Raw genomic sequence first — 17,572 nt, forward strand, 5'->3', positions numbered from 1 at the left:
TATCTAGTTTTGTGATCCAAGTTTAGATACAGAAGCAAGTAAGTTTCTGTCACATATTTCAGTTTAGAGATTGTGCAGAAATGATGCTGAAATGGAATTCAAGGAAGACAGCTCACATACTACTGGTGCCTGAAAACGCACACTGATACATCACAGAGGGGGCAAAAAAGTCTCAACCAAAAAAAATACTATGTTTTGACATCCCTGCAAAAACAGTGTGCTGAAATAGAGAAATGGCCTTGCACATATTACTACCCAGGGTTCAAAAAGACAAACTGATTGATCAAACCAGCTTAAGGTTGAAGTCCTACTGATGTAGGACTTAGGATGCAGCACCATGGTTGGTTTTCAAAGTTTTTCAATAATGTTGAAGTCCTGAAAGCACAGAATAATAAACATACCAAGGGAGGTACTCTGGTGTAACTGTTCACTAGAGGCAGCCTTGCTAAACTGATAATGATGTTCTTGAGGACAGGAGTGAGAAACGCAGGGATGCTGCTGTTCCTTTTGTGCCCCAATGACAAGACAGTCTGTAAGCATTCCACCATCTCCGCTATCATTTCACATGCTGCAATAATGTGTTTTGTTTCTTTGTTAGGAGAGAAAGAAATTCAGTTTTATGAATCCATTCAAAAGACAAATAATTTAAAAAGACAGAAACAAAAAATTCTTAACAAAAGAGTATGTCAACAAAAAACCACAATAAGGATGCATACAAAGAAATTTTAAAAATTTAAAATCCCACAACACTTTAAAAAGCTCAGTCTGCAGCACACTGCACAGCTAACAGAATCCCCAAAAAGAAAAAACTGCATTAAAGTATAACTTTCAAGAATAAACAACTATACCTGCCAAAAATATGTCAACCTATATTTAACAGACATTTACCAAATACAAATAAGGTCTCAGATGAACTTTCACTGTTAAAAATAATAGTAATGGAAAGGGTACCTAAAATATTTCTTCAGTGAAAGTTTAGGCCAGAAGCAAAATTCACTTTTTACTTACTCTGTGCATTTGAAGCCATTTCCCCCTCACTTAAAGGTTTTGAAGTGTTGTTCTTTCTTTCAGGACTAAGAAGTTGATTACCAGGTTCCACAGCAACTGAATTGGAGAAAAATATTTGAAAGAAACAGCTATTACATATTTCATATTCCACTTTTTTAATCAACAGCACATAGCAGTCAAATTTGGCATTTGCCAAGTTCAAAAGTAAATGCTGAATTTTAAACAGGATATTAAAGTAGTAAAAAAATGAATTTGTCAAACAAATAATTAATAAGGACTCAAAGGAAATATTCCAGACACGCAGCATTTGATCAATGATGACTGGCAATCTATTAACAAAATTTTTCTCCAAGCTGTTCAAACCACACTCACCTGCTTCTATGATAAATCTAATGCAGTTAATTAAGGAGCAAGCATATGTCACATAAGCTGCAGAAGACAGCAAATTCCAAAGACTAGGCTGCTGTAGTGTCAGACAGCAACAATCCAGACCAGCTTGAAGATCTACACTTAATGGAATCTGGTCATGCACTAAATGCCATGATAGTGCCTGTACAAAAAGAGAAGTTTCCTATTAATAGCAAATTCTCACAACAGAACAACTTCTAACCAAGAGTGATTTTTTTTTAACTCAGCAAAATGTAAAGTTTTAGTAGCAAATTGTATTGATTTTTTCCTCAGAGAACACTGTTTATTTTAAGTACAAGAAAATTATGACATTCATATACTGTTTATTAAGTGTCCCAAAAATCAGTGCAGGACCCATTCTCCCAAAGGCCAACATCATTACATCAGTCAATCAACCTCTCCTTATATAAAACTGTCCTTGTCCCATAACCCAAATCTCATTTACTAGCACAGGTCAAACACAAAAACCACTGAAGAAATTTCAACAGTTAAAACAAAAGAATTGCCCCAATCAAAAATTACTCAGTGGTGATCAGTTTAAGATAGAGCTGTTCCCTCTCCCAACATTTCATCACGTCTTTAATTACGGTGTAGTTTCTTACCTCTACTGACATCACTACGAATTTCAGGATATCATCCTCTTTGTCAGGAGGAACACGGAGACCAGCTGGTAGTTTTGAGAGTAACAACAAATACTGAGCCAGTGCACGACAAAGTGTCATCATAGACTGATACATCACCTCATCTCCTATAAAATAAGACTGGATGAAATCTAGCAGTTTGAATTTTTTTCCCTTCAATAAATGTTTTTCAGAACTATTTCATAAGCACTTTTATGCCAGGTATCTTGATTTTTTTAAAAATAGTAAGTTCATGTATTCACAAGACATCTGTAAAGTATCTTTGCAGAGGAGAGAATAAACTTTAAAAGACCATTATTTCTATTACCAAAGATATCGCTCAGTTTTTTCCAGTAGGCTGATGGCTCAGTTGGCAATAGTGGCTGAAAAACCTGGTGGTTGGCTGGAAGGTTTTGTACAGCAGAAGACACATGATCCAGAGTTACCCTCCGAGCTGTTTCAAAGAGGCTGTTCTTCTGGTCCCTTGAGAGCTCATTCATGCCGAGGCTTAAACAAGGTGCTAACAAGCTTAGGTTGAATTCCTGAAATCAAATAGTAAATAAAAAGAAATTGCTTTTAAAGTGAAACTAAGAATTTGGTGGTATTATTCTAACATACTAATGTGGGGGTAAATTTACAGCTTATTGAATATCTAACTTATTATTAGCACCTCTGCTCTACTGTGGTGTGCCAATATGGATAAGCCCACATTGGCTCCACATTTAAATTCCAACTAGTACCATACTGGAAAGAAAAATCAATATGCTTACTCCAAATTTTCAGGACAATGTGTGAATAAAGCTTAAGGATGACATATATACAAGGAATCTTCAAGTAATAAGTTTTCAAAGAAACAAGTCAAATATCTTTTTAAAAACAGCTTCACCAGCGTTATTTGCTGCATACCAGCAGCAACTATCATGGTGAGAATTTGAACAAAGTTGGCCTTTACACCAGATGTATTAATCTGTGGCCTGTCAATGGTTTACTCCAAGTCAACTAGCACAGATATTGAAGAGGTTACAGAAACAGTTGGCCTTGGAAGAGACTATATGGCAAAACAAGATTATGTAAAATGGTAAAACTGGATTATTCTGATTGCGATGAATAAATAAACCTTTGCTTCCACTATCTACTCAACATGTACTACTAGAAAGTTACTGTTAGCAACATTGCTAGACACAGATATCCTCTCTTTTACACAAATACCTACTATTTTAGTTTTAATTAGGTGAATTAGTGTTATCAGTATATATTATCAGTATCGGTATTATCTAAATTTGAAGTGTTTACATTTAAGAATGTAAACACTTTAGAATGTAATCTATTAATACTACCAATAGGAACACTTGAACTGATTACATCCTCTTTCTCTGACAAAGAAGTTACCTTGCTGGTCATGAAGGAGTTCAGGTCAGGCTGAGGAATCCTATTTACCAGCTCTGCTCCTTCTAGCAGTGCAGAGTCAGACTTGATGTAACACTGTGACCTCACTAGTGACACATACCAGTCCTTTAATAATCAAAAACAGAAATTTATTATATACTTGTTTTCAGAAAACAACACAGTATATGGGGGTAAGAGGGAGAACTACTCATCGGCATTGAATGTCCAAGACATCTGTATCCTACAGTAGTATTAAAAAAATCCCCTCAAACTAAAAAGCAAAGCAAAACAAACAAGCGATAAATGGAAATGGAACACCTTAAACTAGACCAATGGATGTTCACTGACAACTTGTCTATTTCTCTAAAGTCTGGACAGGAAATGAGGAAAAATGAATCTTAATATATAGTGGAGGTACTTGTATTAGGATCCTAAAGCTGAGCAGACTATCTAGAAAAAAAGCACAGAATACCCTACAGTCACAACAAATATAATAGTAATAACAAAAAAACCTATACTATAACCAAGGAAGAAAACTCTTCAGATTCAAATAAATTTGCTGACATTAATTAGAACCCAACTAAACCTGTAAGAGTTCAAGGAGCATCTAGACAATGCTCTTAGTCACAGGATTTATTTTTAGGTAGCCCTGTGAGAAGCACAGATTTGAACTCATTGATCCTTATGAGTCCCTTCCAACTTAAGATATTCTGATTCTATGAACTATGCAGAAGTTGTGGGGGAAGTATACAAAAACCACTTCTTCTATTTAGAATTTACAGGGAGAGACAAAGGAAATTTTGGGGGTAATTTGAAGACAAAGCTACGGGTAAATGGTTTCTGGGCACAGCATTTTCTCCTGTTATCCAGGTCGTTCTCAACATCTCCCCATAGCCAATAACTGCTCAGACTCATCCAAACTGTCAGCTAATCAAATAATTTTTGCCATCTCAGTTACATAAGTTTCCTATTACTGTGCATCAGTGTAGAACATGGAGGGATGAAAAGGAGAAATATCTGTGCCATGGGACAAACTAGAAAAAAGGAAGACACAGAAGGCCCCAAGACTTGCTCCCAGCCTTCCATTCCACTTGGAAATAAACACATCAAAGTCCACGAAAGACAGAAACAGTTCAGTATTCTTGATTGTTCTCTGAAAGTAATTTAAAGCTGAGAAGGGAGGTCTGGACAAGCAATGTTTCATTTCCAAGAGACAGCCAAAAACTTTCAGCAAATGAATAAAACTAATAACTGTAGTAAATACATCAAGAAAACATGATTATTTATCTGTCTCTATTGAACCGTATAAAAATCTTTCCATTAAAGCTGAGCAAAGAAACCAAACTTGGAAAATTTTTCACAGCACTGTCAATATAACAAACATCTATGCATGTGTTAATTATCCATCTTAAGTTCAACAGTCAGCCAACACACATGAAATTAATCACTGATCTATATTTGAGATACACTGACAATCCTGAGAACACTAACTGCATAGTAAAAATAAGCTGCATTTAAATATTTTGTAATGAGTAAAGCTTGTTTATAGCCAAAGCACTTTTAGTGACTCTTTCTAAACATAATCTTACTTTGTCTAGGATTACAGTCTCTAAAGCTGGTTGGTCTTCTCCATCTAGTGGGTGTGAGGTAACCAGAGGTGAAGGACTGGTTGTGTCTGGTGCTACCATAAGACGAAACCTATCCAAGAGCGAGTAAAGTCTTTGGTGTCTGAAAACAGAAGAACACATCAGAAGAGGGCTATCTTAGTTTTGTAAATAATTTAAAAATAGAAAGACATCCAGTGACTCAATTCTAATCCCAGGACAGAAAAGCAGTAGGGTCTTCAGTTTTTGTTGGATCTGTGCAGTCATATGATGCAAAGTTTCTTCAGGTATCAGTGGACAAAATTAATTTACTCAGTACCACCAACAAATAAAGATTTAAATCTAATTTAGTGTTAAAATTTGTGATGTACTTAAGCACAAAATACAAGCTGTTCAGCTTTCTTTATGCAGCAAATCTTTTAATAAGTAAGAAGAATCTAAGTTAGTGAACAGATTATTTGATTGCAAAAAAAATACATTCTAACGGATATTACTGAAGAATCCACTAAAACTATACTTCTCTTTTTAAAAAATTATCCCTCACTATACTAAGAACTCCAGTTTCTGGATTTATATAAGCGTCAAGAATTTCTTTTTAACTGTTTTTTTTGTTTGGTTGAGATTTTTTAAAATTCCACTACTGCTATCAAGAACTTGTACAAAGTAATTTTTTGAGTCTTTTAAAAACTTAAATATAACATTACCTATGTAGGCACATAACTATTGATGTACTGCAGGTTTTAGGCTCTTTCCCCTACTTATTTCTTATTTCAGTCAACAAGTATTAACCTCAAACAGCAATGACAAGAGGAATAAATAAGGATCTTTCCCACATCAAATTAAAGTTTTTCAAAAAATGAGTAATTTTCACCTTTTTATACCAGCAGTTTAAACAGCCAGGAGACTAAACAGTTAAAACTTTTAACACAGTTGTCTGGGAGAAAAAAAAAAAAACACAAACCAAAAAACCCCAAGCCCACTTAGCTTGAACTGGCAATATTTTGCAAGTTTGAGGAAAATAAAGTTGGCTTTAGTAACACAGATTTTGTTAAGAAATTAATTTGCAGCTGCTGTCTCTCAAAAGTTAAATATGGAGTGGGATGCAAGAAAGAGAATTTGATGCAACCGTCTAGAGCTTGCTTTAGTTCTTAAGTAGTTCTTACTGCAAATTCAATACAGCCAACACAACTGCCCCTTGTGCCAGAACATGTCAGCATGTTATGAGAGGCTTTACTCCTGGTTTACCTCCAAAAAAGACCCATTATCTGACCTCTAGGAAAAAAGCCAAAATGTAGGAAAACGGAGTTAACACGATTTGTATTAGAACATTACTTAGTTTGACATTTTAATGGTATTATTGGTATTATTTACCTTGCTGCTAATCCACTGTTTTGAAGGTACTCCTGAATTCTATCCAGTTCTTCAACTGGTAACTGAGCAATGCTGTTCTATACGAAAGAATCACAAGAATTTTACAGGACAGAAATACGCAAAATCCCCAAAAATACTTTTACTGGATTAACAAAGTTACAGGCAGATAAAATGAAATGAAGTAAACACTCACATATCTATATATTAAATTTAAAAAAATCATCAAATGAAATCACTTAATCATATCTGGATGTATTTTAAATCATTGCTCTTGATTACACTGCTGGCACCACCCAGTGTGATTCACAGGCATGGATTTATCTGTACCTGCAGAGTTGCTGCCAGCAGCATTTCCACGCGGCGGCAGGCCAGGGTGTCAACCATGCGAGCCAGCACTCGGAAGGGAGTGCACAGCAGCTTGTCCACGTACAGGGTCAGCACAGCCCCGGACTGGCTCAGGTGGATTCCCTCCAAGCACTGCAAGGTCTTCTTCAGAGTTGTGGGCTAGGTGTTGAAACAGCACAAAACAGAGAAACAGACAAAACATTACAATCAATTTGGAATACAAAGATCTTAAAGCTAAAGGGAAAGGCATTTAGAAAAAACTATAGCAGACAACTACCTGATCAATATAATCATCTCTGTGTGAATGAGTTACTGGCTTATTTAATTAATATGAACAGTAAGTTGTTTGACGTATAACTGTAAAAGCTTACTCTTACAAGAGTAAGCAAAACATAGGGAGCAAAACTTTTAGGGGAAAAAAGCTACACATTTAAGTGAAATTGCAAAAAGCTTTGAACACAGTGAGAAGCTTCAGCTCTTTCTGGAAGAAGGAAGGAACATGTGCATAGTCAAGAAAAGTGACAGTACAGAAATCCAGACAATCAGTGGGGATTTTCTGAGCATATGTTTAGAAACAGCAGTAGCAACTCAGGATTAAAAGGGTGTACAAATATTTTTTCAATTTCTTCAACTTTTTTTTTTAATATGAGCACCAGTTCAGCACTAATATTCTAAAGGGAGAAACACAGACACACTAGTTTGACTCATGAAACCAATCTTGGTTTAGAGCAGTCTGTTAATACCAGCTATTTTAATTTTACTGTCTTTCCTGATAATCACCAAGCATTTCACACAGTGACTACATCTTCCATTAAAACATATTAAGTTTAGTCCATTCTGCTGATTCTCAGCTACTGAAGCCCAGGTTAATCTCACGTAACTTTAAAACTGCCCTAGATTTGCAGAGAGACAATGCAAAGAGATAGGAAACAGCACTGAAGCTACTCAGGGTGCAGGTGGCATCTCCCACAATTATCTCTAGAGGAAGTCCAGCAAATGACATTTCCCATGATTAAGAGAGATGCATACAACCTTACATCCCTATAAAACATCATCCACTCCTTTTAATTTGAAAACTAAAACAATCAACAGAAGTAATATCCTGAATTTCTTGGTGATTTTCCCTCACCTAGTGGATACAACTTTTGGAACAGATCAATGGGGAAGGCATGAACTCACAAATCATTTTTATATTTCCAGGGCCTATGAAGATGGACTGGTTCCTACTCCTGCCTCTGCAGTTAGTAGCTTGCTATTTATACTACCAAGGCACTGAAATCGAAGTCAAAAGTTACAGCTTTAATTTACCCTTCAGATATTGATTATGTGGGATAATACCCATAAAGGAAGAAAAGCAGTTTAACCATCTCCACTTGAATTCATAGATTTGATGGACTGGAGCACATCTAATAATGAAGTTGCTAATATAAGGTTCACTGTTTGCATTTTTAAGTAAGCGACTTTTAAAATAAAACTGGAAGTTGATAAATGACCCAGAAATGTCAAACTTTGCATACATATCAGTTAAACTTATGCTGAAATGAAGTGACTTGATTCTTTACAAGAAGTCAAAAAGTTAAACTTACAGCTGCAAGATTCTCACACCGTGACTGAATGGCCTGGATGAAGAGACCGCTGGCTGCTGAATTCCTGTGAACAGCACTGATAAAGTCTTGTACTGGAGGCTCATGGGACAGATTAATCAAGTCTTGAACATGATTCACAATAAGCCAGGTCAGGTGTTCTGAATCATGTAGGTTTTGACACTAAAGGGGAAAAATTAAAATCTGATCATAGTAAAACCAATATTAAAATTTTAATTACTAAACATGACACAACATGAAGCTTCTCATACATAATTCTGGTAGCTACTTTAAAATAATGGCATGGAGTGTCTATATCTTAATACCACCATCATTATTTTTACATGACAAATTTTCCAAATGTTTTGATCTTGTTGCAAATTAAGGTATTTACCATGAACGTGCAACTTATTTTTCTAAAAACACTAGAAAACAGGTTAGAAACAAGTAAATTGAGAAGGTTGATTCAAAGATGCTGCTTTTAATGAAATGCTATTTGAAATAAACATGCACAGAGAGTTGTCTTGTAAAATGTGATTTTCATTTAGGCTTCTTAAAGATTTCTTATTACTACTGGTCTTTAACACAAAATGAAGAATTTCTGGAAAGCAAATCCAAAGAGATCTGTCAATAATTAATGCCAAACCTCTAGAGGCTTGTGAATATCGACAAGCAGTGGAATGCAACACAAAAATATCTGTAGAGTTAACCAGACAATGCTGAGAGGTTGTACCTCCCCAGTATAGAGGTTTTGGAGGATTTTACCTTGGACTACCTCTAATCTGACTCCTGTAACTGAATGTCCATTAGTACTCGAAGTGCTTCCTGAACACAGCTTTTTGTTCAGTTGAACCTGAAAGGAATGCAGTTTGCTTGCCTCAAAACTGATCTGAGGTGCAAACCCAAGTGCAATACCTCCTAGTACTGAAGATTCACTTTTAAAGTTCCCAGTGAACTAAAACTCTAATACTGGGGCAGCAAAAGACCAAAGCCACAGAAATTGCTCTCACTGGAAAACCAAAATGAAGTTTAAATGTTCATGTAAAACCTCTCTTCTTAAGGTGTAGAGACAGAAATTAGTTGTTTCCTGGACACTGTGCACTGCTATTGATGTTGGGAAGTCTAAAACTTTATAGTGTGCTCCAAGCACCTCCCAGGTAAGGGTTGTGATACCCGGAAGGTAATTCTATTGCCCACCAGGTAACCTTTAACAGCCAAGAGAACTCTCAGTTCAGAACAGAAAAAAATGCCAAATGAGGTCATATCTAAGCTTACAGAAGCACCACCTGAAAATAAAATTACTAGTTTCACAAGTCTTTATTTTTCACTTAACACACTTCACTTTTCAGTTAACACATATCAGTAATACATGACTGTCAGCATCATAAAATAACTCAAAACTGTAGTTATAAAAGTCAAAATTCAAAACTTACAACATAGTCACAAAAGAGAATGAGTGCTCCTCTTCTCACTATCTCACGATTGCACATGCCACGCTTAGATTCCAAATCTGATTCGTCACTGTCTCCAGATATATGAGGACTAAGCAATTTAGTGGTGGAAAGGCTGTGTCGCCTGCAAAAAGTATATTCTATTTTGTTACTATTTTCTTAGTATGGCTACCGAAGCATGAACAACCAAAGTGCTTGGAGTATCCTACCAATGTCCTTACATGACATGTATTTCCCTATAAACTTCATTCAAACATTACACTTCCTTGAAGTAGAACTTTGCGTTCTATCAGATCTTGATTTTTTAACAATTGCACTATTGCTTATTACTTTTTCAGACAGTCTAAAGAACCAAATGAGTTATTTAAAAGAAAAACATGGGCTGTTGCATCTCTGGTAGGATAACAGAACCTACTACTGTATTTTCTTCTCAAAACAAACCAGTGTTCTTGAGCACTTTGTCTAGAGTCAGATTAAAAGTGATGCCCAACCCAGTAAAAAACCAGAGATGATACTGGTAAATAAAAAAAAATTACTGCTATTTTTATTCATAGAATCATCAAGGTTGCCTGTAAGATCATCAAATCCAACTTTTAACCTAGCACCACACCATGGCTCACCACTGAGCCACATACTGAAGTGCCATATCTACACACCTTTCAGGGATGGTGAATCCACCACTTCCCTGGGCAGCCTGTTCCAATGCCTCAGTAGTTGCTCGTAATCCTGGTAATTCCATGTTTCCACAAATTAGAATAATGTATTTTCAATTCATAAGGTTGAACTGAAGCAAGAATCTCACATTTGAGAAAGTATTAGTGCACTTCAGTTGTAGAGCAAGACAAGTCTGCCCCAACATTCACTGCACAAGCACCAGAAACATCTCCCAAGTCATTTGTTCACCTCCCTCTACAGTTAACACAGAGGGATACCCACCCTCACAAGAGGTCCCTTTCTTATTCACTGAGGACAAATCACTCCAATGCCTGACAGATGGGATAAACTAACTTCAGACCAAGAGAATACTCGTTTTAGAACAAATCTCCAAATTTCAGACAACTAGTGTTCAGTGAGGTTATTACAGTGCTTGATGCTAATGAACCAGCATGGTGCTAATACCATGTTTTGACAGCATTTAGCAATAGACCCTCTGAGAACAGATAATCCCATAGCTACAGTTACAGTTATACTGATCAGATTGTATTGTCACAAACACAGCAGTGTCCATCATCTCCACCAGCTGATTATTTCCTAGAAGGTGAAATATGAGGTCTCCATATAAACATGAAACACTGAATATTTTGCTGTAGTTATTTCCATAGTTTTAATAAAAAATAAGTACACAAAGGAAAATTTCTTGCCTTAGAAGTGATTACCTGGCAGTTCTTTTGAGGAACAACTGAGTGCAGGATACATTTCCTCACTTTGAAAGTCACATCAATATCAGAACACACAATATGTACACACAAAGCAAATGCAGAACTGCATTTCAGAATCCAAGCAGCACCATTCAATGGGCTGACAGGCTTGGCAGAAAGCAGCTAGATTGTTTTAATATGCTTTTAGCAAATATAATTGTATGAAACACATTACTACTACTAGGGAACAAAATCAAAACTTACTTTGGGGTTTGATGCACTTCTGACCACCAGTTGTAGTTGGTATAATTGACAAGAAGCAGGATTTGACACCAGAGGAGAACTAAAGAAGGATGAGTGGGAATCATGGACTGAACAAGGTCACTCAAACTTTCAAGGGTATAGAAACTACCATCAGATCCATCTCCTGTAAAAAGTCTGGTGGCTGCAGCTGTGATTCTTCTAAACATCCCTGAAAACAATAAATTTTGAAGCTTTAAAATTATTCAGGGTAGAAGTCCTGCAAGAAAGGTACATCCTAAGCAGTTTTACAAATTTAAGGCAAGTGATGAAGTTTGCTTAAAGGCAGTGTGTAAACCAGAAATTACCAGCTCTCAGACTCAATAAATAACGTTTAGATAGGTTTCATTACAATTCTAATTAATCTGATACATGAAAATCTTCATTAAACTTAAAACTGTCACCTGTGGACCAGGACTAGTTCATTCGTTTATAAATTAAAACACAGATGTTCTACTTAAGAACCATGAGGTAACTACTACCCTGCATGTTAAGGAAGAACACCTAAAAGTATGCAGAGGATGGCTTTCCAAATACATTTAGTTGAAATTAAATTTATCCTCTTTCATCCATTTTCTAAAGTGCAAAAACTGTTTCTGCCATTAACCTGCATATGGAACACTCAGCAAAACCCCAGAATTTTGCTTTCTGACTTGCTGATTCTGTATTTGTATGCCAAAACAAAGGTTGGGAAAACAAGAAATATGAGAAGGGTGGGAAAACAAGGAAAGTTGTCAAAAGGTATAGGACTTTTTGATTTTCTATGAGAAGATAAGATCAGGGTAAAATAAAAGGTTTCTTCAGAGTCAGTTAGAAACCAAGAGCTAACCAGAATAATGAAGGGAATCTGCAGTGTTACTTGCTTTCCTTGCCAGAAGTACAGAAGAAAGAAGCTGTAAATTCCACAGCCATGTGGAGCAATTTAAGCTGCCCCCAGGACTGATAAATACACAATGTAAATAGCAAAGAATGGGAAAAATAACTGAGTCTCAAATCTCTGGTTCCACTTATTAGCAAACCAGTGCTAGCCCCATTCCAGCTCCTTGCATTTGCAGAAACTACACCATCTAGCGACTTCCTACAGTCATAAAAGCCACTGCATGCTCATCTTTTTCCTTTGTCCATGCCTTTTATTTCTAACTTCAAAGGAGTACACTGAGAATGTTCACTTATAATCTAGTGGCTTCCTACAGTTGGAAACACAGGAGTCAGCAATACTCACATTTTGAAAAAACTGCAACGAGTGAGAAGACAAAATCCAAGTAGGACAGTGGTTAAAAATGACAGAATACAGCCTATGTTTCCAGACACAAATTGCTATAAGCTACACCCATAGTTAGGAGAACATAATTTAGAGAAAATTATCATGGAGGTTTTAACTGAACAAAAGAAAAGTATTATAAATTCAGGCAGTTAATTACTCCTCAACCTAAATAAATACATTATGACACAAAATTACAGCCCAGGTGTTGGAAAAACTTTCTTTTACTCTGCTACACCACACAGGTACTAGTAGTAATAACATACCTGAAGTTACTTGTCGTTTTAAATTAAATTAATTTCTACAGATCATCCAATCCACATATCCCAATGCTCTGCACGAGTATTTTAATATTTAATTTTAATTTTGCATGAAAATTTCTACATAATTGCTGGCAAGACTCCCAGGGCAGCCTGGAAGCCAGTCACAGCAGCAGAACTAGCTGAGCCTTCCCTTTCAATTATCCCCAACTCCCACTGTGGAAGAATCCACTACCCCGATTTCAATCACCAGCTTTATTTTCTGATTTCATTGCTCCTGGCTTGACACCATTTAATCACTTTATGCCAAAACACCCTGGTGTAAGTTATTTGTTACAACATTTACTTCAAATATTTCTCCTAAACATAAATTAATATATAATTAAAATATGTAATATTATAATTATACATTTTTATATAATAAAACAGTATAAAAATGTATAAAAACTATTACTGTAACAGACACGTGGGAAGAGAACTGTCACTCTCTATCTCCAGAGTTCTGGGCCCTAAAGCACACCTGAAAAAAAGAGGAATTTTGTGTCTCTTCACACACACTCCAAGAGTCTTTGCACCAAGAACCTCGGTTTGGAAGACTCCTATTTTACAGACCAAGGCAACAGAACACAGAGCTCCTTGTCCCATATCTGCAAGGAAGCCTATGAAGAACAGGGGACTTGTGCCAAGACCTTTTAAACTGCAGACAACTAACAGTAAGCCAAGGTTGCACTTCAGCTGCAAGCTGAAAATCAGAAGGCAAAAAGGGCAGTCACAGTAAAGAAAGAATTGAAGAAAGGGAAGACAGTACCACTACTCAGAAAATACTACTAAGGAATCAAGCTAAGGACTAAGGAATTACCAAAGGGCTAGAGATTGGGTACTCAGCAGAAGAAACCTAAAGCAAAATTTTCCAAACCTGAAGAAAGCAGCTCAAGACCAGCTAGCTGGAACCTGCTACCTTTCCTGATTTTATGGGGTGGTTCGTTTTCTGTTTGGTTTGTTGGGGGGGGGTTTGTTTTATATATTTTTATTAATTATGACAAAACCCAGGAACTTTCCTTGTCATGAGTCTGAACTAGTGATCTGTAACTCAGTATTTAAAGCCTGGACATACCCACCAACCTCCAAACTGAGAGAAAACATGAGAAATATACCCACAAATTTGGAATGCCTTGTGGGTTTTGGACTGAAAAATTTTAGACAGTTAAAAGGAGAGATGAAGAGTCACTAATTACATTTTGTTTCACAAAGACAGAAGAAATGTGCAAAATGTGCCCTGCATGCATGGGCACTATGTTTGGTAAGTTCTTTATATGGAGTAAGACATAACATCTTCAGCACTTACATATTCCTTCTCAGTTGTTCAATGCATTTATGAATTGTCTCAGAACTTAAAAACCACTCTGCCACTGCATGCTATAAAATGGGCAACGTTTCAAGTATTACCTGATTTGAAGATATGTATTAAGCACATAAGCAGTGTGCCCAGCTCCTGGCAGTAAAAAGTATGTTGCTGCTCATTCATGTCCACTTTTAATTGCTTGGTAACAATATCTTCCAATAGAATGCCAACCAGCTGTAGTAAGAATCTTGAAAGAAACACATACACAATCAATAGGAAAACTATCAATCTTTCAGAGTAAGATGAGGTTAGCCTATGAAACTTCGGTTTGAAAAATGAAACATGAAGTTCTGGTCCATTCATCCTAAATAACATACTAAATTAAATGCTACAGAATAGGTTAACCTAAAACAAATAGGATGCTATATGATCACAAGCACTTCAATAATTACATATTAAATCTAGATTATCTACTCATTGGCTACAGCCACAATAGCATTCATACACTGTCCCAACTCACTTACAAAGCAAATATTCGGAATGCTGTGGTGTCTCTATAGTGATTTGTTAAAAGCAATTGAGTTAAATTGAGCTAAAAACAGAGACAGTCACCACAGCTCAGCTGAGCAGGGGTAATTCAGCAAGTCACAGTAATTCACCTGTTTACAGCCTCATCTATCCACACTCTACTACACAGCTTCTTTATCAAACCTCCAGCTGGGGCAATGTGTGGTGTCAAAAGCACCACCAAAAGAGGGCACTTGAGGAAAGGCACCCTTGCTCCTGGCCATAACCATTACTCTGTTACTTTTATCACTGCTGCTGGACATAAAGTCACGATATGGGTATCCAGAAGACCCTCGTCTGTCTACCCATCACCCTCACAGTGAGGGATTCTATTCCTATCTGAAGTTCCCTACTTGAATAAAAAGTTCTTATTTTCTTAAACAAACACCTATTTCAAATGCTTCCCACCAAATTAAAACATAATGCCTTAATAACAAACATTATGTCAACATAATACTACTGCCATCTCTCCATGCTTCTTTTGCCTGAAGTTTTTCACTCTCCAAGGACATCAACATGGGAAGCTAACTAGACAAAGCTGGGCCTTCAAAATAGGAAAACAAGAGCAGGACTAACTCAATAGATTTGTTTCCCACTGCTGCCAAGTTTCTAATACAGAACCTGGGCTTCCACTTAAAGGGATGTTTCATCATTTAGTCCCTACACAGAAAAGAAGGAAAGCAGTGAAGTTTCTGGACCCAAATTCAGTAAGTCCAGGATTCACCCATTTTAACAGCTCCATGAGGTCCTTCACTTGGCTTGGTAAGACATACCAGGACAGTCCAAAGTCCTACTAAAATCCACTCAACTTCTCCATCTCTGTCCATCTCAGTAATTCTTCCTCCAACACACTTGTCCCATATCAACTAATTAACAGACTAGATTCCCATCAGACAGAAGTTTTATACATGTTAAACACTGCCCAACGTATGTGTGATTTCTCAGAATTCTCTACCCTTCCCCAAGTTATTCAAAAGACAATGTACCTGGAAAATGTCTCCTCAGGTGGGTATTTCACCTGTTTGACCTCAGTGCGATCCTCTGGTGTGGACACGTTATTTTCTCCACATCTCAGTCTGTTGATTGCTTGACATGAAATCAAATATGGTGAGAAGGAAAGCTCCTGTATACGGGATAGAACGATGTCTTCTGTTGACTGTGAAATCAGAACTCTAAGGATAGCTAAAATTCCAGAAATCCAGAGCTGGACAGTGCTCACTGATGCCTAACACAAACACAGAAATACAGAAGATTGAATACTTTTGAAGTTAAATGACCCAACACAGAAATGTATTAAAAATTAACATTTTCATTAACTTGTAAAAAATCAGACCCTTATGAAAATGGAGCAAACCAGAAACAAATTTTGAGTTCAGATCTTACAAAATGCTATTCCTGTGGTAACTGTCAAGCTCATATTCACTGTTAAAAAACCTCTGAGCTATAGAAACAGCACTAATTCTTGTATAAGAAAAATGTGATTTACCGATTAAACTGCATTCTATTTTATTATGATAGTATCTTCCTTTACATTCCTGATCCTCAAAATACAAAAGAAGGGAAGTAATTCATAAGCAGAACATTCATGTATCAAGTGCTCCCAGTTGGTAAATCACATTAGTTCTAGCCAATTTGTTCCCAAACTCTGCTGCAGGTATTTAAACACCAATTAGCAAATTATTAAAGAGAAACACATTTTCTTTTGTTTTGCATTGAGAGATACCAGATTCTCTCTCCTTTGAAAACAACAGCTTACCATTGTTTTAGGAGTAACAAACATACTCCTTAAAAGCATGTCCACAGGGCGAAGGGATGAAGGAGCCAAAATTTCAAACAAAGTGTTCAATACTCCCAGAGCATCATGAGAGTCTATATGCATCTGTGAAAGAAAAACACAAAACTAATTTGTAATTATCCACTAAAGATAAATTCAACACAAAATAACATTCCATGTTATAAACATTTCTATAGCAACCTATGTGTAAATAAAAGTGTTCTTTACAGTACAAAATTCAGAGCAACCAAAAGCTATGAAAGATCAATTGAAGTTTCACTGCAGGCCTTCCTAGACATGAGTTTTGATAACATGGACAAAAATGTGTCATATGAAATCCAATGTGCACGTGACATGTATTTCATTTGGAGAAATAGGCCTTATTCAGAGAATGAGACCAGAAGACTGACTTGTCATAAAATTTAAAGACTTCTCTCCTCCCTGCACATCCTACCAGGTTTATTTATAGAGAGCAATGCTGGTCACGACTAAACTTAAGCAGGTAACTAGGAGGAAAGAAATCTAATTATCAGAAAAGTGAACAGCTACAGTGGTATTAGAACAACAGAGGTAGGACAGCGTACCTAAACAGTTTTTTAGATAAATTATAAAACAATCAACTCCAAAAAGCAAGGGACTGGACTAAAAATCTAGATGACCCTATCCTGCTTCAGTAATTTGGAAGATGATCAGTGCAGTCACACAAAACAACAGCAATTTCACTTTGCCAGCATTTTAGCTCTGCTCTAAAACTGTTGTCTGATCCTGCCCACTCTCCCCAACCATGAGATATCCTCATGGGATTGAGGAACTGCCATCATGGAGCAAAGAATATCTGGAGCTGGAGCACCTCTGCTATGGAGGCTGGGAAAGCTGGGGTTGTTCAGCCTGGAGAACAGAAGCTCCAGGGAGACCCTACAGAACCTTCCAGTAC

General features: G+C 36.6%; 1 protein-coding gene across 3 annotated transcripts in view; it reads right to left on the bottom strand.

Moving 5' to 3' along the window:
• Positions 1-17,572, bottom strand: part of HTT (huntingtin) — a 76,833-nt gene that overhangs the window by 14,551 nt on the left and 44,710 nt on the right. For all 3 annotated transcript variants that reach the window (XM_082282067.1, XM_082282066.1, XM_082282068.1), the window contains 15 exons: positions 16,621-16,743; positions 15,851-16,089; positions 14,402-14,544; positions 11,399-11,606; positions 9,759-9,900; positions 8,329-8,508; positions 6,725-6,901; positions 6,398-6,474; positions 5,012-5,150; positions 3,426-3,548; positions 2,365-2,578; positions 2,019-2,164; positions 1,381-1,558; positions 1,009-1,104; positions 402-589 (listed from right to left, as the gene is read on the bottom strand). In XM_082282067.1, the coding sequence (XP_082138193.1) occupies positions 402-589; positions 1,009-1,104; positions 1,381-1,558; positions 2,019-2,164; positions 2,365-2,578; positions 3,426-3,548; positions 5,012-5,150; positions 6,398-6,474; positions 6,725-6,901; positions 8,329-8,508; positions 9,759-9,900; positions 11,399-11,606; positions 14,402-14,544; positions 15,851-16,089; positions 16,621-16,743 (2,373 nt within the window). The remainder of the gene's footprint in view (positions 1-401; positions 590-1,008; positions 1,105-1,380; positions 1,559-2,018; positions 2,165-2,364; positions 2,579-3,425; positions 3,549-5,011; positions 5,151-6,397; positions 6,475-6,724; positions 6,902-8,328; positions 8,509-9,758; positions 9,901-11,398; positions 11,607-14,401; positions 14,545-15,850; positions 16,090-16,620; positions 16,744-17,572) is intronic.

This window comes from Coloeus monedula (assembly GCF_965178545.1).
Source record: "Coloeus monedula genome assembly, chromosome: 5".
NCBI lineage: Eukaryota > Metazoa > Chordata > Aves > Passeriformes > Corvidae > Coloeus > Coloeus monedula.